The 25,513-nt window shown below is 50.7% G+C and overlaps 1 protein-coding gene and 1 long non-coding RNA gene across 3 annotated transcripts; one reads left to right on the plus strand and one right to left on the minus strand.

Moving 5' to 3' along the window:
* Positions 1 to 669: 669 nt before the first annotated feature.
* On the minus strand, positions 670 to 2,385 carry LOC132082825 (uncharacterized). Its single transcript, XR_009419871.1, has 4 exons — positions 2,190 to 2,385; positions 1,595 to 1,692; positions 940 to 1,076; positions 670 to 825 (listed from the first exon to the last, which is right to left on the minus strand). It is a non-coding gene; the product is annotated as an uncharacterized LOC132082825 (long non-coding RNA).
* Positions 2,386 to 2,493: 108 nt separating this feature from the next.
* On the plus strand, positions 2,494 to 24,123 carry TADA2A (transcriptional adaptor 2A). Of its 2 annotated transcripts, XM_059486832.1 has the most exons (16): positions 2,494 to 2,539; positions 4,071 to 4,300; positions 4,949 to 5,055; positions 5,267 to 5,326; positions 5,845 to 5,936; positions 6,533 to 6,690; positions 7,890 to 7,978; positions 8,836 to 8,908; positions 13,792 to 13,855; positions 15,206 to 15,249; positions 15,940 to 16,050; positions 17,324 to 17,395; positions 18,055 to 18,187; positions 18,997 to 19,040; positions 21,307 to 21,380; positions 22,644 to 24,123. In XM_059486832.1, exons 2-16 carry the CDS (start codon positions 4,276 to 4,278, stop codon positions 22,827 to 22,829), a joined length of 1,332 nt encoding a protein of 443 aa, XP_059342815.1. In that variant the 5' UTR covers positions 2,494 to 2,539; positions 4,071 to 4,275; the 3' UTR covers positions 22,830 to 24,123. The 2 variants fall into 2 exon arrangements, 1 of the variants encoding a protein (XP_059342815.1); XR_009419817.1 differs by lacking the exon at positions 18,055 to 18,187 and having other exon boundaries at positions 22,644 to 22,808.
* The last annotated feature ends 1,390 nt before the right edge of the window (positions 24,124 to 25,513 follow it).

Genomic DNA, 25,513 nt, shown 5'->3' on the forward strand with positions numbered 1-25,513 from the left:
CACATCCAGCCAGCTCCAAACGCTGTCCAAACACTGCCGGGGAGGGATTGCCTCACTCTCTCAAATCTGCAGCAACTCCTCCAGTCAAGGGCACACAGAGCCGTGAACACGTGGAAAACAGAGAGTTAAAGACATTCACCTTAAAAACCCAGCGTGGATTTGGATTTGGAAGGAAATAAAATTAAAAATTTGTTATTTTTTGGGGTATGAAGATGGTGGAGGGTCTGGAGGAGAAGGCATGTGAGGAGAGGCTGAGGGCACTGCAGTGATCAGCTGGGGGACAGTGAGGCTGATCCTTGTGGGGCCCTTCCAACTCAGGAGATCCCATGAAATTCAACTGGTGACAGTGGAGGGGTCCCCATGCCTGGATGTGGTCTTTTCCACATAGCAATCCAGGTCTTTTCCAACATAACAATCCTGGATTCAAGTCTGGGCAGGAATAATCTGTGTTTCAATTGTTTCACAGGGTTCACACACACTTTGCAGTGGGTTTCTTTTAACCGTTTGAATCATAACCATGTTCTGCTTTGCAGGAGGGGTGGTAAATGCACCTGACACCTTTCCCTGTGCTGCCCCAAAACTGGCCACAGTTATTTACTCTCATCCATGATTCCAAGCACGTGCACGGGGAACTCGTGCCACTCTGCTCTCTCAAAAAAAGGAAGTTCAGCCTGAGTTAACAAACCCCAAAACACACGGGGGAAATGTTTTTACCTCTGGTGACGCCAAGTGCCGGTCCCACCTCTCCTGACCACGCTCTGGTGACAGCCCCAGTGCAAACACAGCCCAGATCAGCCCGGGTGAGGGGTCGGTGACACTGCCAGCCTGGCACCCAGGAACAGAGAGAAAGGTCAGATCACCCTTTAAAGCCAAACGCCAGCCCTCCACTGGCTCTTGTTTAAACACAAACACCTGAATTTAAATAATATCAATGCTTACGAGAAAGTGTTCTGGGTTCTCTGGAACTGCGGCCAATTGAAACGTCAGCGTTTATTTGGGATTTAACAGAAATATTTCACCCTTCCATGCTGGGACACACACACGTGTGGTTAGCGAGCAGTCCAAAGGCCGAAGCTCTGCAGGAAAAGGCGATTTCCATCGCCACCGTGTGTCCGAGGCAGAAAACGCCACAAAAACTCCGCCCAACAGCGCCGAGCAATCCCACCGAGAGCAGGGAGAGAGAAGCCTGACAATGCTCCCCCTGATTTCTGTGTCTGTGGCCTCTGGGTTTGCTGGGGACACTGCCCCAAAACTGGTGTGGTTCACCTGGCTCAGCCTGCACTGGGCTGCAGGGGAGCAGAAATTATCAGCAGATAATTCCAAATAGCAAATGAAAGTGACCTCACTCACTAAAACCTCTGGGTAGCAGCATGTGAGCACTGAATTCATCCCAGAGTATCCACCTGGATCTTCCTGGAGTGCAGCTGGAGGGACAAAGAGGTTGGGAGTTGAGCTGAGACCCTTTGGAAAAACCTCAAACACTCCACGGATTTTTAATGTTCCTTATGAATATTTTTTTCATTCCCATGCCAGAGGCATAACAGGAAGACCCTCAGCACTGAAATATCTGCAGGCTTCAGGACAGCATTTTTACCTTGCAGATGCATCACCTTTCCTGGGAACAGCAGGAACCAGATCCCCACAGGCTGATTCCTTCCCTTAACCACCCAGACTCCCAGATGCAGGAAAAACCTGTTAGCAGAAGCAATAAATACTTCATTGACATTCCACACTTTGCCTCTCCCAAATTCTGAATTTTTTCCCATAATTTTTCACACGGAAAAGGAAATAGTTGCCAGCGTTTTTAGTCTTGTTGGTAAATAGTCCAGACAAGGAGCAGAGATGGACAGGGAGGAACGGCTCAGACTGCCAGAGGGCAGGGTTAGATGGAATATTGGGAAGGAGCTCTGCCCTGTGAGGGTGGGCAGGCCCTGGCACAGGCTCCACATCCCTGGCAGTGCCCCAGGCCAGGCTGGATGGGTTTGGAGCACCTGGGCCAGTGGAAGGTGTCCGTGCCATGGCAGGGTGGCACTGGGTGATCCTGAAGGTTTATCCACCCAAACCGCTCCGGCATTCTCTCTGTTCTATCTGTTTTAATCCCCCACTGGGCCAGCTCCTCCCGCCCCTGCTTCACACGGCCACCCACAGCGCCGCGGGAGCCCTTTCCAATAAATTCCACCCCTTCCCACCTCAAGGGCTGCCCGGATGGAGGCCGAACACCGCCTGAGCCGGGGGCAGCTGCTCCGGTGACCACGGGAGAAGCGCGGGGCTCTCCCGGGCAGGCAGAGGGGCCCGGGGCAGTTCCCCGCGGGACACGAGGCTGGCACGGCCTGTGTGCCCCGGTGTGATCGCGGTCCCTCCCCGGCCCCGGTCCCGCTGTCCCGGCCGGGCCCGGCTCCCTCAGGCCCCGTGAGGGGAGGGGCGGGGCGGGGCGGGGCCTGCGGCGCGCGCCGGGTTCCGCCAGGGGGCGCGCGCATCCGCCCCGGCGCGTGCGCACGGCCGGGCACGCGCGCGGGCCCGACCCGCCGCCCCGAGCGAGGTGAGAAGCGGCCCCGGCGGCCCCGGTTTCCCCCGCCGCCCCCTGCGGGCCGCACCGGCACCGGCACCGGGCAGGGCCGGGCAGGGCCGGGGGGGGAGCGCGGAGAGCGCGGTTCGGGCGGCGCGGGGCGCGGGGAGCGCGGCGGCGGGAGCGCGCGCGCCTCTCACGGAGCCGCGCGGGCCGCGGCGGGGCCGGAGGGGGCGGGGCCGCCGAGGGGGCGGGGCCTGGCGGGGGCGCCGCCTGGCGGCGATGGGGAGAGGGGCAGGAGGGGATTGGGGTATGGGGATATGGGGGTATGGGATTGGGGATATGGGATTGGGGTATGGGGGTATGGGATTGGGGATATGGGGGTATGGGAATCGGATTGGGGATATGGGGATATGGGGATATGGGATTGGGGATATGGGGATATGGGAAATGGGGATATGGGATTGGGGATATGGGGATATGGGGGTATGGGGGTATGGGATTGGGGTATGGGAAATGGGGATATGGGAAATGGGGACATGGGGGTATGGGGGTATGGGAATCGGATATGGGGATATGGGGATATGGGGATTTGGGGATATGGGGGTATGGGGGTATGGGGGTATGGGAATCAGATTGGGGATATGGGGATATGGGATTGGGGATATGGGGATATGGGGATCGGATTGGGGATATGGAGATATGGGATTGTGGATATGGGGGTATGGGAATCGGATTAGGGATATGGGGATATGGGAAATGGGAAATGGGATTGGGGATATGGGGGTATGGGAATCGGATTGGGGATATGGGGATATGGGAAATGGGGATATGGGATTGGGGATATGGGGATATGGGGGTATGGGGGTATGGGAATCGGACTGGGGATATGGGGATATGGGAAATGGGGATATGGGGATATGGGGATATGGGGATATGGGAATCGGATTGGGGATATGGGGATATGGGGGTATTGGAATCGGATTGGGGATATGGGGGTATGGGAATCGGATTGGGAATATGGGGATATGGGAAATGGGGATATGGGATTGGAGATATGGGGGTATGGGGATATGGGAATATGGGGATGGGGATGGGGATATGGGGATGGAGATGGTAATATGGGAATGGGAATGGGATTGGGAATAGGGATGGGAATATATGGGGGATTGGGAATTGGGATATGGGGAGTGCGATATGGAGGAGTGAGGATTGAGAACGGGAGCTGGCATGTGGGGAGTGGAATATGGGGAGCAGGAATTGGGATATGGGAAATGGGAATTGGGATGTGGGGGAGTGGGATATGGGGAGCAGGAATTGGGATATGGGAAATGGGAATTGGGATGTGGGGGAGTGGGATATGGGGAGTAGGAATTGGGATTCCTACACAAACAATAGGGGCAGTGGGATATGGGAAGTGCTTCTGGGAGATGCAGAGCGCTTCCTTGCATAACTCTCCCTGAATACCATAACTCTCTCCTTCCTTCATGACATTCCCCTGACCCCTCCCTTTGGGGTTGCATCCCCATGACCCCACATCTCCATGCTGGATTTCTCCCCACAGCCAGAGAGGGGGCTCTGATCCGTGTGGAATGGGGTCTGGAGGCTGCTGAAGCCCTTCTGCCTGCTGCTCAGGACATCCTGGGAGGATCACACCACGAGGGATCCCAGAATTCCCTTTGGGATCCACAGTCTGGGACAGGCTCACGCCGTGGGTGCTTGGGCCAGCCAGGTTCACCCCAGGGAGCACAGCCAGCAGCAGGGCAGGGATGGAGCGCCTGGCCTCCTTCAGCAGTAAGTGCCACCACAGAAATCTGCTCAGGAAAAACCCGATGGTACAGGCATTCCGTGGAGCAGTGGGATTTTGGGGTCACCATCCCTGAAAGTGCCCAAAAAATGAGCAAATGTGGCACTTTGGGGACATGCTTTAGTGCTCACACAAATGATGCAGTATGAGTTTTGTCTGATTTTCCTCTACTTAAAATTGAGCTGGTTCAAACCCATTTCCTTGGGAAAAGTCAGAATCGTGGAATCCCAGACTGGTTTGGGTTGGAAGAAACGTTAGAGCCCATCCAATTACACCCCCTGCCAAGGCAGGGACACCTTCCATTGTCCCAGGCTGCTCCAAGCCCCATCCAGCCTGGCCTGGGGCACTGCCAGGGATCCAGGGGCAGCCACAGCTGTTCCAGGGCCTGCCCAGCCTCCCAGGGAAGGATTTCCTCCCAATTCTCCAATCTAACCCTGCTCCCTCTGAGATTGAAGCCATTGTAACCTGACAGCCCCAGTAATTTTGTTGTGCAGATGAGTTCATTCAAAATCCACAGAATCATCCTGAGCTGGGATGAACTTTCAGCTGCAGGGGCTGGGCCCAGGGGACTGAGGGGCTGTGTTTGCTGGTGTGACAGTGCCTGTGTGACAGGAGATTCCCTCTGCCTTCCCCAGGTGACCCTTTTGACAAGCCCCCGTGCCGGGGCTGCTCCTCGTACCTGACGGAGCCCTACGTGAAGTGTGCCGAGTGCGGGCCCCCTCCCTTCCTGCTGTGCCTGCAGGTGAGTGCCAGCAGCTGCCACTGCCCTGACAGGGCCACCAGGGCCACCACGGGCTGCCACTGCCACCCCTGCTCCCTCCAGGGACAGGGCAGTGACAAGGGGGATGGAGGGTGGAGCACTAAGACATGCGCAGAGAATGGGAGTTAAGAAAGGGACCAGTGAAAATCCTTTCAGGGCACAAGTAACACGGTCCTGGTCTTTTGTTCTGCAGTGTTTCACCCGAGGATTTGAGTACAAGAAGCACCAAAGTGATCACACCTATGAGATCATGGTAAATATTCCTTTTGGATAGCACTGCTCAGTCTGGGCTCTCACAGCTCCCCTTGCTTACTCATGTTGCACTGAAAGAAGATGCAATTCTTTGATTCAGAGGTTTTAAACTATTAAAAAAAAAAAAAAGAAAAATATCCACCTGGAACAGAGTGGAGTAGTGGAGTAATTTCCAGCTGCATCTCTTTGTTGTGCCTGTGTAGCACAATGCACCTCACAGTCCCTTAACCAGGCACATTGGCTTCTCTTTCTCCAGGCTGTTTCTTCCTCCTCCAAATTAATAATTCTTAAAGTCTCCAGTAATTTTTCTGTGTTTCATGGTACAACACGGTGCAATTACAGCTGGGAGACACAGCATGTTCCAGGATTTGCTGTGGTTGATGCCCTGAGTAATCCAATAATTATCCAATCAGGTTTTGTGGCAGTTTAAAGCTACCAGAATTATCTCTATCTGTGGTTCAGAACTTCTTTGCCCTTTCTGGAACACAGGATCACAGTTTGTTCTCTTTTCTTCCCCAGACATCTGATTTCCCTGTGCTGGACCCCAACTGGACTGCCCAGGAGGAGATGTCTCTCCTGGAAGCTGTGATGGACTGTGGATTTGGGAACTGGTGAGAGTTCTGTGCTTCAGCCAATTTCAGTCACTGATGGGCAGCTTTTCCTTTCTTTTCCCTGGGTCTCACAGTGGAATTCATCAGTGCACATTGACTGTTCAATGATTTATTGTGGGTGATGCACTAATTCAGCAGCTGAAAGCAGGCTGGGGTATCAGATCCTGTTTTCATGAGCTATCTGTCTCCTCCTTTATTAAAAATAGTTGTGTTTAAAGTGCAGAACCCCAGAATGCACAGAAGCAGAGCTGAGAGTTCTCAGGTGCACGTTGCTGTCAGAAATAGGATTGACAACTGGTCACAGAGTTTGCCGTTACCTGCAGTCAGTAAAACGTGTAAAAAGCTCTCCAATAACATCAGTAAAATTTCAAGCCTGTTAAAGATGAGGCACATTGCATCAGCCAGAGGGTTTCCCATATGAAATCAGTGAATTTCATTGTTCATGGGCTCCCAAAAATGTTCCCTGGCACCAAGATGTGAGCTCTCTGCACACAACCAATCTCTCGTCCAAAATCACCTTTTCCCACTGGAGAAAATTTTAAAAAGACAACATTTCTGTGTTGCTCACACCAAGCCTCCCCCTCTCCCCACCCCAGGCAGGACGTGGCCAACCAGATGTGCACCAAGTCCAAGGAGGAGTGTGAGAAGCACTACATGAAGCACTTCATCAACAACCCCCTGTTTGCCTCCACGCTGCTGAAGCTGAGGCAGGCAGAGGAGGCTCAGCACCACGAGACAGCCATTCCCTTCCACTGTGAGTACCCCAGCTCTGTGTGCCCTCATTCCCAGGGGATAGCCTGGGCTGGGAGCTGCTCTGGGGGGTTTCAGCAGCTGGTTCCCTTCACACTGCATGGATTCCTGGCTGCCAGCTCCATGGGCAAGGCAGGAAACAGGCTCTGGCACAAACGTCAGGGCATCACAAGCAGAAGTTCCTCCACAATATAGAAATCCTCCACAACACAGAAACCACCCCAGCAGAGGTTTTGGGTGTTTTATCCCACCCCAAAGCTCCCTCAGCACAGATCCCAGTGTGGTTGTCACCCTGCCCAGCAAAGGGAGCTGAGCAGGGGTTTTTGCCTTGCAGCGTTCCCCCTGCTCCCGTGCACATTTCTGTGCGCACGCCCTGTCCCAGGCCTGCCTGCTGATTCAATTTGCCAGAAAATCACTCCTTTCAGCTATGCTGATTTCACACCTCTCCCTTGAAAGCTGCCTGTTAAAAAAGTCTGCAGCAAGTTCACAAATTCTCAGTTTTCCTTGCATTTCACATCTTTAGCATTCCCCCGGTCTGGCAGCTGCTCATGGCAGAGCTCCCCAGCCCCCCTGGGCCAAGCACTTTACATTTCCCACTGAAGTGGTTAGAGCTGAGCAGGGGGAACTGGGCAATTTTGGTTGTGTCCCTGGCTGTTATTGATATTTTTATGTGCCCTGTGCCTCAGCCTGCTTTATCAGTGCCCTGGGACACACAAAGCTGAGTGCTCTGTGAGCCCCAGGCTCGTGTTGTCTGTGAAACACCGAGCTCCTCAGCTGGGAAGGGCTGTAAAACTGGGAGTTCTCTGCCTCTCATTGCAGCCCTGCCAATGGCCCCCAGAAGGAGGCAGATTTAACACTCCTGGTGCCATTAACTAAAGGAGCCTGCACGCTGAGCCCCAGGGGTCTGCAGGGCTTTACAGGGGGATGCTGAGCTCCAAAATGCAAAGTTTACGTTTTATTACCTGTTTATTACCTTGAATTTGTGTCTGACTCTTGAGAATACTGCGGAGATCTCAGATTGCTGCATTTTTCTCTGGATGAACTCTTACTTTTCTGACTGTAACACCGAATAAAACCCCAATCAGGGTATTTTTCTTCGGCTAATTATTCCCACTTTTCCTGCAAAATAAACACCTATTTACAGATCCTTAAAAGAAGATCCCAAGCCCCACTCAACAGCTGGAAACCTTTTGTTTTTTGCAGCTGCTGATGATCCCCCACGGCCCACCTTTGACTCCTTGCTCTCCAGGGACATGGCTGGCTACATGCCGGCCAGAGCTGACTTTGTTGAGGTAAGAAACACTCTCCTCCCATTTAATTTTACATTTATTTTATCCTCCTGTAAGGAGCTGCTCTCTGATCCTCCCTCCCACGGTGAGGTGTTGGTAATTAAGCCCTGTGTTAATGAGGCCTTTGGTGCCCGAGGTGGCGCTGGTGGCCTGCAGAGGCAGGGCAGGAGCACAGGCTGCAGGCCCTGCTGCTGCCAGCAGATGTCCGCCTGTCCAGCTGTCCAGCTGTCCGTCCAGGTGGCTCTGCTGGGCACTGGGATTGGCTGCTGGGCCTAAGGGCCGGCTCCAGCGCTGTCCCTGCCTGAGGGGAGCACACTCCCTGCTCCCCACATCGCTGGGAGATCAGCTTTGGGCATGGAACAGGCCCCATTCCTGCTCCTGTCCATGCAGGAACCAGTTCAGCCCCACAGGGCCTCGGGTTTGGGTCTCGGAGCAGGATCAGCACCCCAAAATCCCAGCCAGGGCTCTCAGGCACAGGGGGGTGTCCTGAGCCAGGCCAGGAGTTGGGCTTGGGGGTGTTTGTGAGTCCCTTCCGGCTCAGGACACCCTGAGTTCCATCCCATGAGCTGGCTAATTCCAGTGTCCTGTCACAACATCCTGCTGGGCCGCAGCCCTGGGGGAGCATTTACACGTTTGCCCCAGGCAAAGCTGCCCTGGGCTGTTTGTTTGGATGGAGCCTCGTGCCCCATGTCTGGGTGAACATCTCTGTCCCATCCTGTGCCCTGGGTCTGGGTGAACATCTCTGTCCGTGTGCCCTGTGTGTGATTGAACATCTCTGTCCCACTCCTCCAACCTGTTCTGAAACCTGAGGGCAATGTTTTATGCTCGTTAGTGACCCTGTATTAATCACCTCTGCACAGGAGTTTGACAACTATGCCGAGTGGGATTTGAGAGATATTGATTTTGTGGAAGATGATTCAGACATTTTGCATGGTAAGTGCCATATTTTTGTACCCAGGCTGAAACTCTTTCAGATGCCTGTGCAGCTTTTCATTTCTTTCTGCACACACTTTAAAAGGGAGCATACACTTAATGTATGGGGTTTCATGTTTGGGTTTTTAATGCATTAAATCTATCAGGGTGGGTGTTAATGCAGGCAGCAGGGAGGTGTGCAGTGTATGTGAAACACACTAAAAGTGTTGGACTCAAAGCTGTGATTTCTCATATGTTGAGCATGCCCTGAGTTAGAGTAGCATCAGCTGTGTGTGACAACTTCCTTTCATTGTGAAGATGATTTGATGAGCCCAGTTCCTGCTCTGAGTTTCTGTGGGCATGCTGACTTAATCACATGCAATAACAGGAATTACTGAAGTGACATTTTAATCCACAGAGAGGAGAAGATCCTGCATTTCCCCACATTTGTGAGTACACCCAGGCTTTAGGAGCCCTGTGTTTGTGCCTCAGAACTCTGCCATCTGTGTCAGGCAGTTCTGAGCTAAAGCCTCTGCATCCCTTGGAGACAGACAAATCCCTGTTACGTACAGACAGGCTTGGCAAAGTTTAAAAAGCCAGTTGGAAGTGGAGCAGTGCACGCAGGAGCTTTGGGAATGCAAACTGCCCTGGCTCAGGGCAGCTCCTGGGTCCTGTGTCAGCCTCTCCCCTTTCAGCTTCTATTGAGGGGAAACTGGCTGGAGGCCAGGGCAGGGACTCCTCCTGCCAGCTCTCTGTGTTTCATCCTATCCTGGGTGCTGGTGAGCTGAAAAAGCAAAATAATCTCCTATTTCTGCCCATTAATGACAGACAAGGAGGCTGTGCAGCACTGCCTTCCACTGCCCTCCTGGCAGCCCCCATCCTGCAGGAGCTCTGCTCACCCCTGCTGGAGCTGGATCTGCCTGTGCTGCTGCACATCCTGCACCAGGGACTGCCACAATCCAATTAGGAGCTCACAATTCAATTACCTGTTGTGTGAAAAAGCACTTCCCCCGGCCTGTGCAATATTTTCACTGGGTAATTTCATTGGGTGTTCTCTGCTCCATCCCTCGGCTGCCTGCAGAGTTTGGGAAGGGCTGGCAGGGATTTGCAGTGTGCAGAGAGCCTGGCAGAGCCTGGCAGAGCCTGGCCAGCTGCACTTGGGGTCTCTGAGCCCAGCAACTCTGGCATTGCCTCCCCAGATGTGCCCCTGTGGCAGTGAAAACCTGGCCAGAATGAGCCCCGGGGTCCAGCCAGCTTCTTGCCTTCCCTTGGGGAGAGCAGGAATTATTTTCTAAAGAATTTGGAGTGAGATCTTTCACCCCCGGTATTTAATACAGCAAAAAGCAGGAGCCTTATGCTCCCTGTGCTGCAGGTTTGGAGCTGCCCACTTTGCTTGGGAGAATTTTGCAGCCCAGCTGTGGAGCCCAAGGGGCAGGGAATGCTCAACAAGGGGTCTTGAGAGCAGGGGTGGTTTAGGAGCTTTGTGCTTGGGGATGGGCTGTGGGACAGCCTGGGTGAGAGTGAAAATGGGACAAAAATGGGATTGAACCCATTTCATAACCCAGAGAAACCCAAACGAGGCCTCACAGCCTAAGGCTCAGGTGGGGAGGAAAATCCTCTGTTTTCCTGTTAAACCTCACTGGGTTCAAGATTAACTTTTGAAAATTACTTTTATATTGCATTTGCTGCAAGTCACTCAGGCTGGGCCCTAGGACACCCCAGTGCAATTCCTGTGGTCTCTCTTTCCTTTTCTTGGTGCACCAGAGCTTGGTGCTGCACATCCCACAGGAACATTTGTGCTTCCACTGCAGTGGAATTCCCCCTTCTTCCCCTTCTCCCACACTGCTTTCTGTCATATTTTGTAAAAATTATTTTTTAAGAAGTTCTGGATCTGAGCTGCTTGATGTTTTTTCTGATGTATATCTTTTATATGACATTTATATTTAAAGCTTTATCTTATGTATTTTATCTGTCAGATTTCCCTGTGTCACTCTAAACAAGTTCTTGGTATTCCCACAAGAAAATGATATTTATTGCGAGGTGGGAAGGCTCCCGGGCAGCTTTTATGAGGATCACAGAACCTGTACCTGCTGCCTTCCCACCTCACAGGAGGTCACAGACATCATTCTGCCACTTCCAGGCAAAAATTTGTATGAAACCTCTGATATTTCAGTTAAATTCTGGAATTGTTCCCTTTTGTTCAGTGCTGGCAGTACAGTGAGGGCATGCAAATCCATATTGCAGTTACACAAAAACATAATGGACAGATCAAAAGCACCAACCAGTTACAAGCCTAACTCAGCCCACAGTGCTTGAATATTTCATGAACTACAAGTTTTCATCAGGCTGAATTAGAACATTGGTAATTTATCTTTTTTCCCAGCTTCCCCCCCCCCCCCCCCCCTTCTCATGTAAATGATTTTTTCACTTCTAACACTGCAAAGTAATTGCTGAAACCACAGATTTAGGAGGGAGTGGAAATGGGCTGCAAGTGGCAGGGGGATGTGAAGTTGAGCTGCAGCTGCATGTCCTGCCTGGCAGAGCAATGTTTGCTGTGCTGTGCGAGCTCTGCCGTGCCCCAAAAGCAGATTTACCTGCTTGCCCTGGTCCTGCTGTGCTCCAGTGCCTGGATTTGGGCTGCAGCCCCTCAGCTCGTCCCCAGCCCATCCCACAGTTGTCACTGGGATTATTTGCGTTCTCCCCATTGTCTGTGCCTCCCCTGCCAAGGCAGGTTTCTCTCCATGGAGCAAAGCTCTCACTCATGGGTGTTCCACAAACTTTCCTGCACACCCAGTGAGGCTGGACAGGAATGAAAAGCAAAGGAACTGTTTTGGGCACGCTCTGGAGAAACCAAAATATTTGGGGGTTTTGGGTTTTTTTTTTTTTTTTTGAATGGAGGAAGAAACCTTGAATTGCTGCCTGTCAGTGGGGCCTTCAGAGCCTTATCAGAGCCTTATCAGAGGCCAGAGTGGACGCTGAGCACGGGGCCAGCCCGGGTTGTCTCCCAGCAGCAGCAGCACAAACAGAGCCCTGCAGGTCATTGCCATTCCCCCAGCATCTCCCGTCTCATTTCCATGCTCTGAGGGGCACTGGAGCGCTCAGAGCCATTCATGCATTCCACCCTTGGCAATGCCTGTCCTGCCTGAGTCTGGATCTTAAAAACAAAAGCCCCTCCAGAAGGGCTTGTGGCAGAAATGCTCGTTTCTCTGCGAGTAGAAACTCCATTTTTTCCCTTCGTTTGTTCCTTCCCCTCCACAGCTGATCATCGTTTCTTTAGAATATTGTGCACCCAGGTGAAAGCATCAAAACTCCATGGTTAGAGGTGCATAATTGCTTGTGATATTTATAGAGGTTCTCCAGTGCAGTTTCTGCATGTACTTATTAAGTTCTGCCCACACAAACCCCAGAAAATAACAAGTTGGCTGAGCTTGCAGAGGGTTTCAAAACTACAAAAATATTTTCTGTAAATTGGCTCCAATTCCAGCCCTTCCTAATGGATTTCATTCATGTTTAACTTGCTGCATTCCCAATTTCTCATCCCCACATTTTAACACGAAGGAGAATTTGCTGTCTCTGCTTGTTCTTAAATTAGGAAACTTGTTCTTAAATCCCTCGCTGTGAAAATACACAATGATGCTGGAAAATGCAAGAAATTTGGAAAAACAAGGAGGAATGTTGCAGCACCCCTCCTAGCTCATACAGAATCTTTAACTCTTAGATTAATGTCAGAGCAATTTGGGGCAAACTGAAGGGGTTTTGTTGGATCAAGCTCCTGAGTGAATCCCCACAGCCTCTGGGCTTTGTCCCTGTCTGTATGAAATTTGATTACCCAGAGGGATGCAGGGATGCATTTCCCACAGGCTGGGGCTTCCTGCTGTTTACACCTACATACATATTTCAGATAGGCACAGAACCACGCTTCTTAATTGCATTATTAATTATTAATCCCAGAGTACAATCAATAAACTGCCACTATCAGTTTTGTTCTTTTTGTGTAGCTACAGGGCGAAATGGATCCTGGGTTCTGCCCCCTTTGGGCCTCCCCAGTTCCCCTTTTTCCAAAATCTGGTTGTTGTGTCCCAGCCTCCAAACCACTGCCAAGCCTTGAGCCTCTTCCTTCTGAGAGCACATGGAAATTATTAACATAAATTCTAAAGAAGCATTAAAAATCAGCCACTTTTGCGCTCATTTAATGTCCTAGAATTTGTGTTATCCAACAGAGCGAGGGAAGGGAAGGTGATAGGTGTCTCTTTATCTTGTCTTTCAAGAATTTAACCAAAAGAAAGTTTCTTAAGCTAATGGGTGCAGGAGAAAGGAGCTGCAGGCTGTGTGAGTGGCTCGGGCAGGTTTGATTTGGGGAAGGATGTGATTCCTAATGAGCATGGCTTTTTCCTGGGCTTCTTCACATTGTCCTGAGCCGTGCTTTGTTCTCCTGGCAGACAGGTAAGTTTGGAAGTTAACAAGCTGGAACCTTCCAGATGTCTTTAGCAACTGCAGCAAAGGCTGCTTTGAGTGCCCACAGTGAGAGCTGTGTCTGCTTTTTGGGGTTCCCTGTTCTGGCCAAACACCTCTGCCCAAGGATGACGCCTCAGGAGAGGGAATATTGGCTATTGCATATATGAAGGAACAAATATTTGCAGATGGCAGAACAGTCCAAGAAGGAGGAGAGAGGAGTTCCCAGACCTGTCCAGGTTCATGTTGACATGGGTGTGTTTACAGGGATGGATTTGGCAGGAGGAAGCAAAGGAAACCTTCCCCAGGTAGCAAGGGCTGCACTGAGCTGATGCCCCTGTGAAACTGCCTCAGGATTTTTAAACCATTTCAGCCTAATGTGAACATAAAAGCTTGGAATCCAGCCTCCTGCAGCGATTGCTGATGAATTCTTTAATCTGTGTGTTTTGCAGCTCTGAAGATTGCAGTTGTAGATATCTATCATTCCAGGTTAAAGGAGAGACAGAGACGGAAAAAGTGAGTTTTGAAGCAGTCACTGTGTGTTCCCTTCCCTGTGCAATGCTGATGGATTGCACACCATGAATTTCCTTCTGCAGAAAAATCCTGCCAGACTGTGACTGATTGCTGGACCCCCACTTTTCCCCCAGAAATATTTGCATCATTATTTTTAAATCCTAGTGGCCCCCAAGTTAGTTTTCCACGCTGAAGATAACTCAATTGCTGACGTGGGCTTGAATAATTTATTCAACTCATTTGACAGTGCTCTAGAATGACTCAATCTATTAATTAAATTAAGTTTTATTATAACTTTGAAGTACTTTGTTCAATATTTAAAGTTATATCTTGCTGGATTAGTCCATAGTGGAAGGATTAGTGATTTGAAGTGAGGCTGCTCCAGTCCTTCTCATAAAACTCCACAGTTCTGCTGAGTGACAGCAAGGATTGACCTGGTTCTTTGTCATTCATAAATAAAAAGTATTTATGTGGTGTAATTTCCATGATGATCCATCTTGTCATGCTGAAGGAAAGTGCTGCAGGGCTCTCCATAACTCTTGTGGTTACACCAGTGTCAGGTTTTGTGAAGTTCCAGCAGCAGGATGGGACAGAAATGTGGAAAATGCCCCAAAAGTCACTGATGCCACTGTCAGGAAGGTGACTGTGCACAGGACAGGAAGGTTTTGTGCCCAGCAGAGGAAATGTCATGGATTTTACAGGGCAGGCTCTGGGCTGCCCTTGCCAGCCCAGCTCTGTGGTATTTTATTTTCCACAGTGGAGTCACCACAGAGCAATGAGCACGTGGCACTGCTCACCCCAGCACAAAGGGACTTGTCAGGCACCTGCTGTCCCTCTGCTCCTCCCCTGATCCCAGCAGGAGCAGCTCAAGCCCAGAGTTACCTCCATCACCTCCTTAAAACCCAGGCTGCCATGGAAAAATGCATTTCTCTGTGCCAGTGGTGGCATTCACAGCCAGCTCTGCCCTGTGCTTGAGCAGAGGGAAGTTTGTCTCTCTCTGAGGCTGGGAATGATGTTCATGAGACGTTCATTACCTCTGATTTTGGAAGGACAAGTTATAAGATGCTGTGGATGTGAAATGTGTGCCTAAAGAAGCAATTTCCAACCTTTAAAGTGATTGCAGCTCCCTTTGTGCTCAGTGCTAATGCACACCACTGCCCAGAATTTACCCTGATTAAAGACACACTGCATCATGTTTCCATTCCAGCCAGCCCAGGGCTTATGGAAATCTCATTCATGTTTAGTTTTAGACTCCTCTGATGGTCTAAATCAAAGTTTCTTCTGAAGCCTTTGTGTTTGTGAGGCAGTGCAGGAGTAATGGCCTTTATTAATATCATTTTCTTTCATTTCCAGAATTATAAGAGATCATGGCCTGATCAACCTCAGAAAATTTCAGAGTGAGTATCAGGTGTAACTGCTTGACTTCAAAAGTGGCAAAGCTTCACACATTCACCACTTCCAGGTCACCAGTGTGGTTTGTTCATACTGGAACATATTCAGATGTTCTAAATTCCAGCAGATTTCCTGCCCCAGCTGTTTCCAGCTGTCTGCTTCTAACTACTCCCAGCCCAATGCTTTAGTTCTTGTCTCAAAATTGCTCCTGAGAAGCACTTTGGGCTTTGCTGAGTGGGGAAAAGGGGCAAGGTGAAACCCAGGCCTTTCAAGTGCACCTCACTCTTGTGAGAAATGACTGAGCAACATTTAAATATCATCCTTTATGCCTTAAGGACTTTAAGGGCTGTAACTTCTGTTGCTTTTCGCTCAGCAGTTTGTATCCATGGCACCAAAAAGGCCAGAATGTGGATTTTGGGGCAGTGCTGAGGCTGGGGCTCCCAGCAGCCCCCCAGAGGTGTGTTCCCCTGGCAGCAGGCGTGGTGACACGTGGCCCTTTGTCCCTGCAGTCCTGGAAAGGCGTTACCCCGAGCCTGTAACTTCTGTTGCTTTTCGCTCAGCAGTTTGTATCCATGGCACCAAAAAGGCCAAAATGTGGATTTTTAGTGAATGCCAGGCTGGGGCTCGCAGCAGCCCCCCAGAGGTGTGTTCCCCTGGCAGCAGGGCTGGTGACACGTGGCCCTTTGTCCCTGCAGTCCTGGAAAGGCGCTACCCCAAGGAGGTGCAGGAGCTCTACGAGACCATGAGGAGGTTTGCTCGCATCCTGGGGCCCCTGGAGCACGACAAGTTCATCGAGAGCCACGCATGTGAGTCGGGGGGCTGCAGCCCTGCTCCCCACACACGCAGCCCTGTCCTGGGGGCTTCTCCTCCTCCTCCTCCCCATCTAACCACCTCAGGAAAGCAAATGCGTCTGTGGTTTGATGTGTTCAGTGAGCAGCCAGTGGGGTTTTTCCACTAAAGTGTGTCCCAGCTCTTTGTTTGAGTTTGCAGCTGACTGAACATTCTGGTCATGTGGTAGAGGTAATATTTTTTTATCTGAAGAGCTCTGTTTATTTACTGGGACTCTGTATCAGGGGAAGAATAAAATCCCTATATTATGTCTGTGTGGAGAGATTGGGAGCTGGCAGCAGAGTGAATTCTTTGAAAGACACACGTTAAAGTGCTTAATGTCACATAATTACATAGTGCAGTGGTCATTATGTCCTTACCTTAGGGGAGAGGCATTGTTCCATCCCTGAATCATCCCATAGCCTGCATTTAGGCAGATTCCAGTCCCAGTCACCACATCCTGCTTCATGCTGTGACTTAAACTGGGACAGTTGTTGCTCATTAGAAAGAACAAAGCATTTACCAAGTTGTGCCTGTGTTTTCAGGACAGCCAGTGTGAAATACCAAAAGCATGATCCTGCAAAGTCATGAGTCCTGCATGGAACCTGGTTTTGTTGTTGTAGTGGCTGCAGATCCTCAGGTGAACCTGGCAGTGAGGTACAGGCACTACCCAGGTCTCTGAGCAGCAGCAGGAAATAAATTCACAAGGAAACTAATTCCCTGCAAAACTGAGCAGTGCTGGAAGGCAGCTGATGAAAGCAACAGACAGGAAATATCTCTGAGCAAAAGAAACATATCATAATTTCATCTTCCTGACTGCCGGAAAAAAATTGTCTGCAAGGAAAAATTTTGGAAGGTCCAGCTAGGAAAATCATAGTTCCAAGAGAATATTTGATGTATAAGGAGCCTGGCTGGAGCAGGCTCCTCAAAGCTATTGAAATGCCTTCTAGAAATCCCACAGTATTGTTATTTGCCTTGTCTAGGGTAGGGCAAAGGGACTATCAAAGCATGAACAGAAAATGCCTTTTCAGAGCACAGAAATTCTAGAAACCAGCTGCAATCTGTGACCAAGGAGCACAGGGACACAGAGATATTGAGGTCCTGTGGAGGGAGGGTAGCCCTGGCTGTGGTTTGTGTGCTCAGAGCTGAGCTGGGCAGGCAGATAACAAAGAGCCACAGTTCCCAGTTCACCCCACTGACCCACTTTTGCTTTTTTGGTTTTCCCTCCTGCCACCTCGCGGGGTCCCACAGTGGAATTTGAGCTGCGCAGGGAAATAAAGAGACTGCAGGAATACAGAGCAGCAGGAATCACCAATTTCTGCAGTAAGTACCTGATGCATTATTCAGCCCATTCCCATCCATCAAGGAAGGGAAGGATGATTTTACAACATCCAGGATGTGTTGAATAAAAAGGCACTTAGCTCAGAGAGGCTCTGGGGCTGAGCAAGGCTTCAGCAATGATGCACAGTCCAGCTGGGCTGGTTTGGAGCTGATCTGAGCCATCAGCCTGGAGATCAGTGTCTAACACAGTGTCTGCCCTGGGCAGCACTTTGCAAAAGCTTCATTTAAAAATATTTATGTCACAGCACAGTGGACTCAGTGCTTTATCTTGGGACACTTTCACTGCCTGTCAACACCTGTGATATCTGGAGAGAGGCCTAAGACCTCCCCATAGCAAAATACCCTGCTTTGTCCTGGAATTGGATCATGGGAGCTCTTTTTGTTTGGTTTTGGCCTGAAATTAACAGGGGGAAGGGTGCAGGGTGGGATCTGGACCCTTTTGGTGCCAAGTGGTCACCACGAGGGGAAACAGCAGAGGCTGGGCTGGGGGCAGAGACCTTCCCAAAATCTCCTGAACAGGGACAAGGCTTTGGGGGTGGCAGGCTCCTGACCTTCCCAAAATCCCCTGAAGCAGGGGCAAGCCAGTCTGGAGAGTTTTTGGATGAGGCAGGTGGTGAGGGCAGGCTGTGTGTGTGCCACAGGTGCCCGGACCTACGAGCACCTGAAGAAGAGCCGGGACGAGGAGCGGCTGAAGCGCACGATGCTCTCGGAGGTGCTGCAGTACATCCAGGACAGCAGCGCCTGCCAGCAGTGGCTCAGCCGCCAGGCAGACATGTAAGCACTGCCACAGGGTGCCCAGGGAGCCTGCCCCAGCCTGGCACTGCCCCGTGCAGCTGCCAGGGGCTTGGGGAGCAGCCTGTTCCACTGGGAGCTGTCCCTGCCCCTGGGAGCGATGAGCTTCGGGGTCCCTTCCACCCCAAACCTTCCTGGGGTTCTGTGCTTCAGTTTGCATCCAACACATTTTCCTGCCTGATAGTCACAAATCCGTTCCCAGTTTATCAAAGTGGGAGCAGCCTGCAGAATTGAGAAGGGCAGAAAGGTGGGTGACAGCAATAGTGCTTGTTGAGTGCAGGCAAAGGAGGGACTCAAACCCCTCAGTTTTCCCAAATTTAGATTTCAGGAACTGAGCTGCTGTTCATAAAGTCACAGAGGGAAATGAGCTCTTTATGGATATTAATGAGGGTACAGCTGATGCCTGAAATATTTCAGATGATTTTAGATGTAGCAGCATTATTAATGTGTCATCACCCTGCACGAGCACTTGGATTTAAGGAGCAAACATAAAGGAAGTGCATCCTGTGTGCAGGAGATGGTTTGGAATTTCCCCACTCAATCTCCACTGCATTTTTAGTTGTGTGCCCCTCCACGTTTCTTTGTTGGGTTTTTTAACAGGTTCCACACATATTTGTCAATGTGGGAACACTAAATATTTATAAATCCCGTTGACTCCTAGTCAGGGCCTGGGTTATGCAAGTTGAATTGTATAATTATTACAAGTTGTGGAAGAAGCAATTTCAGGGCCAACACATGAAGTTATGCTTAAAAAAACTTGAAGGCAATTTGAAAATTTCCTTTCTTTGCAGTGATTCTGGCCTGACTCCCACGGTACCAGTTCCTTCAACTACAGGTAAGTGTTAGATGGTGTCTGCCAAAAGCCAGTAATATTTCTCTGACAGCCTTTTTCTGACTCTTTCTCTTGAGTGGCAAAGTGTCAGTCCTCAAGCTTCACGGTTAAGCACTGCTTAAGTCAACATCACATCAATCTGCAAGTCATTCCACTCACATATCCTGCAGGATTTTTTGCTGAATTTCTAGATTTTTCTGACTAGAGGTCAAAACCCATCTTAAAGCTACATTAGCAAGGCAGGAAACAAAAGAATTTTCACAGTCTGTAAGCACAAATCAGGGTATTTCCACCAAGAGGACCCCATCTTCTTTCAGTGCCAGTCAGGACAGATTCAGGGGTCAGTCAAGGTCCTCATAAATAAATTCCCATCCCATTTGTTGAGGTCGTGGGGTGACTGAGACTGGGATAAAGCTTTACTACAAGGTTGTTAAATGTTGCCAGGCAAAATGGCTTTGGCTCTGTCCCTACACCCAGTTTTTTATGTGGATGCTGTTAAACCACTTGAATGAAACTCTCAGAGGTGGACACTGGTTTATATGTTCTCCCTCATTTCCTCCTGGTAGATTTGGGTCAGGATGCCAAGCAGTGAGTCAGGGCACTCCAGACTGTCCTGAACCTGTTTGGTGATTGCCAAGATCTGGTGTTTTGGATTAAAAACCAGCTTTGTGTATCTCGGAGTCCGTGAAGGGAGGACAGCGTCTTCCAGCTGAAGGTCTGGAATGAGGGATGAACTTCCCTGTTAGTCAGGGATCCAGTGTCCCATGGAGGGGACTGTGCTGCCTGTGGAGTGTGATAGCTCACAGTGTTTACAAGCAGCATCACGTGTGGAACAAAACCCAAACAGAATACCATAGAGTTGCTAATGAAGCAAACATCCTGCCCAGGGATGCTGGGGAAGAGCTGCCACGTGGCTCTAATTAAAGGCTGCATCGCTCTGAATATACAAGAGGGCAAATTAATGCTTCACTTCTAGATTCTGAGCTCTTGATTTTGCAGCCTTGATATGTTTTATTTCATGTAGTTTGTGTGTGTGTGTGTGTGGTATTTTCTGGTTTATAAAAGAGTAAAACTGAATTCTGTCGTGTCCCTCCTAGCACAGTGGCCCCATGCCATGGGAAGGGGGAGCAGTGCTGAGAAATAACTTCCTTTACACCTCCCACAGACTCACACTGCAGCTTCTCCCCAGTCCCCAGCTCCCTCTGCTCAGCTCCTCACACCCAGCCAGATCCCTTCTGTTCCTGCAGATGCCCAGAGACACAGACACTTTCCAGTGCCAGGGCAGGACCTGGCCAGGGCAGCATCCTTGGGACAAACAAATTTATTTTGCACATTTCCCAAGGTCTCATCACTTCACCAAATTTGGGGAGTTATCCTGGGATGGACACCTATCTCTAACAGTGCTAAATATGCAGCCCACAGCACAGGGTGAGAGCCTTTTTTCAATGTGAATAAATAACCCAAACTTTGTCCTGAGATCTGCAAGTTGGAAAAAAAAAAACCCAAACAACTATTAGAGAAAAAAGCTGTCTGCAAGCAGGCAGCCCTTGTGAAAGTTAGGCTATGCAAGGTAACAGCAAAATAAACAATAACTTATAACTGCTGTTTATATAATAATATAGAAACAATAGTGAAAGTGATAAACACCAGATGAGCTTGTGATAAATATTCCTTCAGAACTGTTCATCCTAACAGACAAAAAAATTAATGCCCAAACAGGGGATTGCAAAACAGATTTGCCTTGCAATACCTGCATGGTATTTAAAGGCATTTGAAGAAAACTGTGCCTCATGAAGCTGTCAGTAATGCCAGAGAGAAATTGGCTTAATCACAGCAATAAAAAGTCTCATCATCCTTACAAGGTGCTGGTTTCAGCACACCTGGCACACCCTCCCTGCAGTGGGACAGTCAGCTGGGCTGAGCCATGCCTGATGCCAGTCTGACACAGAGCTTTTGTTCTGCAGTTCCTCCCAAAAACCAACAGTTCACGAGTCTCATGCAACATCCACAGAGCTTCAAATTGCAAAACCAAACCTTTTGTGGCATCAGCAGAGCTTTCTGCTGAGCCCTGACTAACCCTGTCTGTAAACACCTGGCTCCAGCTGGGTTGGTGTGCCTCCCCGGCAGAGCCCAGGCTGCTCTGGTTCTGACAGGGCTTTCCTGATGGGGCTTTTCCTCCTCATCCCTGGCAGAGCCCAGGAGCAGCCAGCCCATGCTGTTCTGGTTCTGACAGAGCTTTTCTGACGGAGCTTTTCCTCCCCATCCCCAGGCAGAAGGAGTGCCCCACCGCTGAACCTCACTGGCCTGCCGGGCACCGAGAAGCTCAACGAGAAGGAGAAGGAGGTGAGGAGAGGATGGAAGGACCATCTCCATCGTCTGTGTCTCCACAGCACGCCTGTGGAGCTGTGAATGTCACCTCAGGCACACGCCCTGGCTGCTCTTCCTTTCTCACAGAAATCATTCAGGGTTTCCAGTTGTACACATACAGCACAAAGTGGCTCGTGTAGCAAAGAAAGGAGCAGAGCACCGGGGTGATATTTGGTGCTGTTTCCACATCCATCTCCCTGCCTGCTCTCTGAGGCTGGGCTGAGCACAGGGGTTAATTTTTCTTAATGAACACTGGTTGTTTTTCAGCCCAGTGCAGGCCCTTCCTCTAACTCAGTGAACAATACTGAAATGAGAGATTATTATTTCTTCATAGAAGCCCTGAGGTGTCCTTAGGCTGCCCCAGGCAGGTTGCAGTGCCCAGGAAGCACAGCTGTACCTCAGCCTCCCCTCTGTGCGTGTTTCCCTTGGCTGCAGCTGGCAGCGCTGGGAATCAGCTCCTGGCTTTGGTGGAACTGGCATTTCTGCTCCATTCAGCACGGGAATAATGGTGGCAGGACATCAGTGTGTGTGCGGAATCTGATTTCCTGGTCAGCTGAGACAGAAAGTCTGAGGGCTGAGGAATTCTGCAATTTCCTATCCGCGAGGAATGAGCATGAAGCATTTCCTTATTAAAGGGAGGAGACAGACAGTTTCTCCAGCAGGAGCAATGCCATGCTCCTGGAAGGCAGCTGGAATTTGGGAGCTGAGCAGGAGCTGTGCAGCCAAACAGCTCAGGGGCTGTGCACAGCCATTCCTCACCAAACTTCCAGCCACGGAATGCCTTCCCTGCACAGCCTCCACGCCAGACTTGTGGAGAGGGAGCTGCTTTTGTGGAAGGTATTAGAGCCTGAGTCTGCAGGGGATTAGCAGCCAGATGCCCTCCCTGGCTCCCAGCCAGCCCAGTTGCTGCTTCCAAGTGTGGCATGTGTGCTTCCCGGGCTTGGGAAGGAGCAGCGCCCACACAGGGCACACTCAGAGCCCTGCTCCTGCCAGCCCAGGCCTTGCTCTCATCCTCCTCCTTTATTTTCCATCAGGAGTGTTTGTGAATGCAGCAGCCAGCAGGCTCCTCCCCTCCCTACCTGTGGATGCAAACAGCATTCCCGTGTGCCTGCCCTGTGCAAGGAAACGCTGCAAGTGTTCTCAGGAAAATATTCCCCGTGCTCCTCCCCCAGCAGGGCTCTGGGAATGGGAGACCACGGCAAGTGTTGGTGTTTATTAACTTCACCTTTTGTCTTGCAGCTCTGTCAGATGGTGAGGCTGGTCCCTGGAGCCTATTTGGAGTATAAAGCTGCTTTAGTGAACGAGTGCAACAAACAGGGAGGCCTGAGACTGGCGCAGGCTCGAGCCCTCATCAAGATTGATGTGAACAAAACCAGGAAAATCTATGACTTCCTGATCAGAGAGGGGTACATCACAAAGGCCTGAGGACAGGCAGCAGTGCTTGGCTGGAGCAGGCAGATGTGGAGAAAGCTTTGAAGTTGCTTTGACAGCGCTGAAAGATTTCACCAGTGTTGAATGAAGGACATTTCCTTTTGTTTAAAACCTTTCGGGGCTTTTTTTTTCCTTTTTTTTTTTTTTTTTTTTTTGTAGAAACAAATGGGGAGCTTTGTTAAATTGCATGAATGCTGACATTTGTCTGGGTTCCTTTTGACTCTGACTCTGCTGTTGTCATGTCAGGATTGCTCTGCCTTGCAGCGCTGGGAAGGATCATGTGCCACAGAAGCTGATGTTAAACGTGAATGGGCATTCATTCCTCACACCTCCCGTGGCTGCAGAGAGCACCACGGTACCTCTGTGTGCTGCTGACAAAGAATCAGGACACAGCCACACTTTTTGCAGCACAGGGTACAGAGATGCAGTCCCTCCCTCCTTGTGTTCCTCCCTACATCAGCAGCAGCTCTCAGAGGCGACAGCACGTGCCCGAGGCTGTAAAAATAGAGCTTGCAGTGGTCCAGTCCTTTTAACTTGATTGTGATAAAGGATGGGAAAGGACGTGGCAGGGAAGCTCCTCAACAGTTGTTACTTTTATGTGGTATTAGCACACATCCCAGCAGGACGGCTCTGCACAAACCAAGGAGCTTGGATCCTGCTCCCCCCGTGATTTGGGGGTGTCAGGTTAAATATAATCCCTCCATTTCAGCCTTCTGCTCCTTGGGAAGGCTGGAAGCTACAGCCATGCAGCTTTTGGGAACAGGGATAAAAAGCTTCTCGGGACCCTGATGTTCTCCCACAGAAAAGGAGTGAAGAAGCTCCTGTTTGTGGGGCTTTATTCCCTCAGCATTACCAGTGACATGCCTGAGGAGATGCCACAAGTCACTGCTCAAACACAGCCCCCATGCCATCATCTGATCCAGGAGCTCCAGCACCAAACGTGGGGATTTGGCAGTCAGTTGGATGATGAAGATGGCTCTCTGCAGGTGCAGCTTGTGTGTTTATTGAACAGTGAATTGTTTGTCAGACAGCTTCCTGCTGGGGTGTAATGCTGGAATAATGTCCCACAGGAAAGCCAGGAGCCAGAGCAGGTGGGGTGTTGGATGCTCCCAAGTTTGGGATCTCTTGGAACAGCCTAACTGAGCTCCAGCTGCACCAGTACCAGTAAGGTGTTGAGGTTTGGGTTGTTGTTTGCTCCCCAAGAGTAATTATCCTGTGGACAGGAGGTGCCATTGAATGTGAAGTATTTTGGTTTGTAATAAAATCAAAATGACTTGAAACAATCTTACATCCACGTCCCCAGACTCGGAGTGAGACTGTAAAGGTCACACAGCTGCCTGGATCTATATCCATCAGCTCCTCACCAGGAGAGAGGAGAAACCCCAGCAGCGGCCGTAGGGATGCAGCCACTGCATTGCCTAGCAAATACTTCTGTTTAAAGAAAAGCAGCAGTAATAAACGACGTGCTGGAGATTAAAATCCAGAAATTGAGACTGGGGACGCCGAGGGAAAGGGCACAGTAAGCTGTAAAACCTTGGGAATGCTTTTCCCACTTGTCTTTTAACAGTTAACAGCCAAACTGCCTTTCTTTTGGGTGACTTCACCCAAAGGCAGAAAAGGAGCCGAGGGCACTGGAACCATCCTGGGGCTGGTTTGGGGGGCTGGGGAACACCAGCCCCCACTGCACTCCAGACTCACAGCTGGGGGATGCAGGTCCTTAATTACAGCCTCGGGCGGCCATGGAACATTAAATATGGAACATTAAATATGGAGCCAGGCTGGAGATGGGCACTTTGGGACCTGCAGGATTGGTGACACCAGGGCCGGGGTGAGGCTGCGGCTGCTCCAGCTTAGTCACAGCACTGAGCTATGCAGGGAATGAGTCTTCCCCGGGCTGTGTTATCCGCCTGTCATTAAAGCATCAGTGCTGGGGGCTTTTTTTGGGACTCACAGCTGCCGTCACCCCAGCAGCAAGCGCTGGGCCCGCTGTGACTCAGCCCAGGCGGTGGGGGCTCCTCCCGCCCTCCTGCTCCCCACGGAGCAGATAGCGCCGATAACGGCGGCACACAAGGAGCCCTACTTTTAGTGCCTGCTCAAATTCCCGTCAGGAGGGGCCCGTGAAACCTAAACCACCTTTCCTTGGGAGAAAACACCACGCTGGAGCAGCAGCTTCTGAGCCGTGGTTAGAGAAACCCCAGGCTGCCGTCCTGGTGAGAAGGGAAAAGGGAAAGATCCACGTGGTGATGCCCCATAGTGATCTCTGGCCTTCCAGCAAACTGGCTGGGTGACCTTCCAGGAAAAGCCAGCATGGATTTATTGGAGAAAGCACATTCCCACAGCCCTCCCTGTGACTGGAGCCGATGCACAGTGCTGGGACTGAGCCCAGCACCAGGCTCACCAATTCCTGCAGCCCCCAGCCCACCGGGCCTCTTCACACCTGGCTGCTGCCCAGGGAGCTGAACACACCTCTACAGGGGAACCACAGCCTGGCCACACATCCCTGTTGTGTGCTGTCACACATCCCGGCCGTGTGCTGTCACACACCCCAGCTGGGTGCTGTCACACCTGGCAAAGCTGGGTCAGGACCATGTGGAACCCAACAGGGAGTAGGAAGAGCATGGGGAGCACAGAGATGGGGGCAAGCAGAGTGGGAGCTGTTGGGCAATGCCTGCCCCACC

This window comes from Ammospiza nelsoni, chromosome 21 (genome assembly GCF_027579445.1).
Source record: "Ammospiza nelsoni isolate bAmmNel1 chromosome 21, bAmmNel1.pri, whole genome shotgun sequence".
Taxonomy (NCBI): Eukaryota; Metazoa; Chordata; class Aves; order Passeriformes; family Passerellidae; genus Ammospiza; species Ammospiza nelsoni.

Coding starts and splice junctions, on each gene's coding strand:
- TADA2A (XM_059486832.1), top strand. CDS start 4,276: ATGGAGCGCCTGGCCTCCTTCAGCA. Junction 5,937..6,532: donor GACTGTGGATTTGGGAACTG/GTGAGAGTTCTG, acceptor TCCCCACCCCAG/GCAGGACGTGGCCAACCAGA. Junction 19,041..21,306: donor ACCAGTTCCTTCAACTACAG/GTAAGTGTTAGA, acceptor CCCCATCCCCAG/GCAGAAGGAGTGCCCCACCG.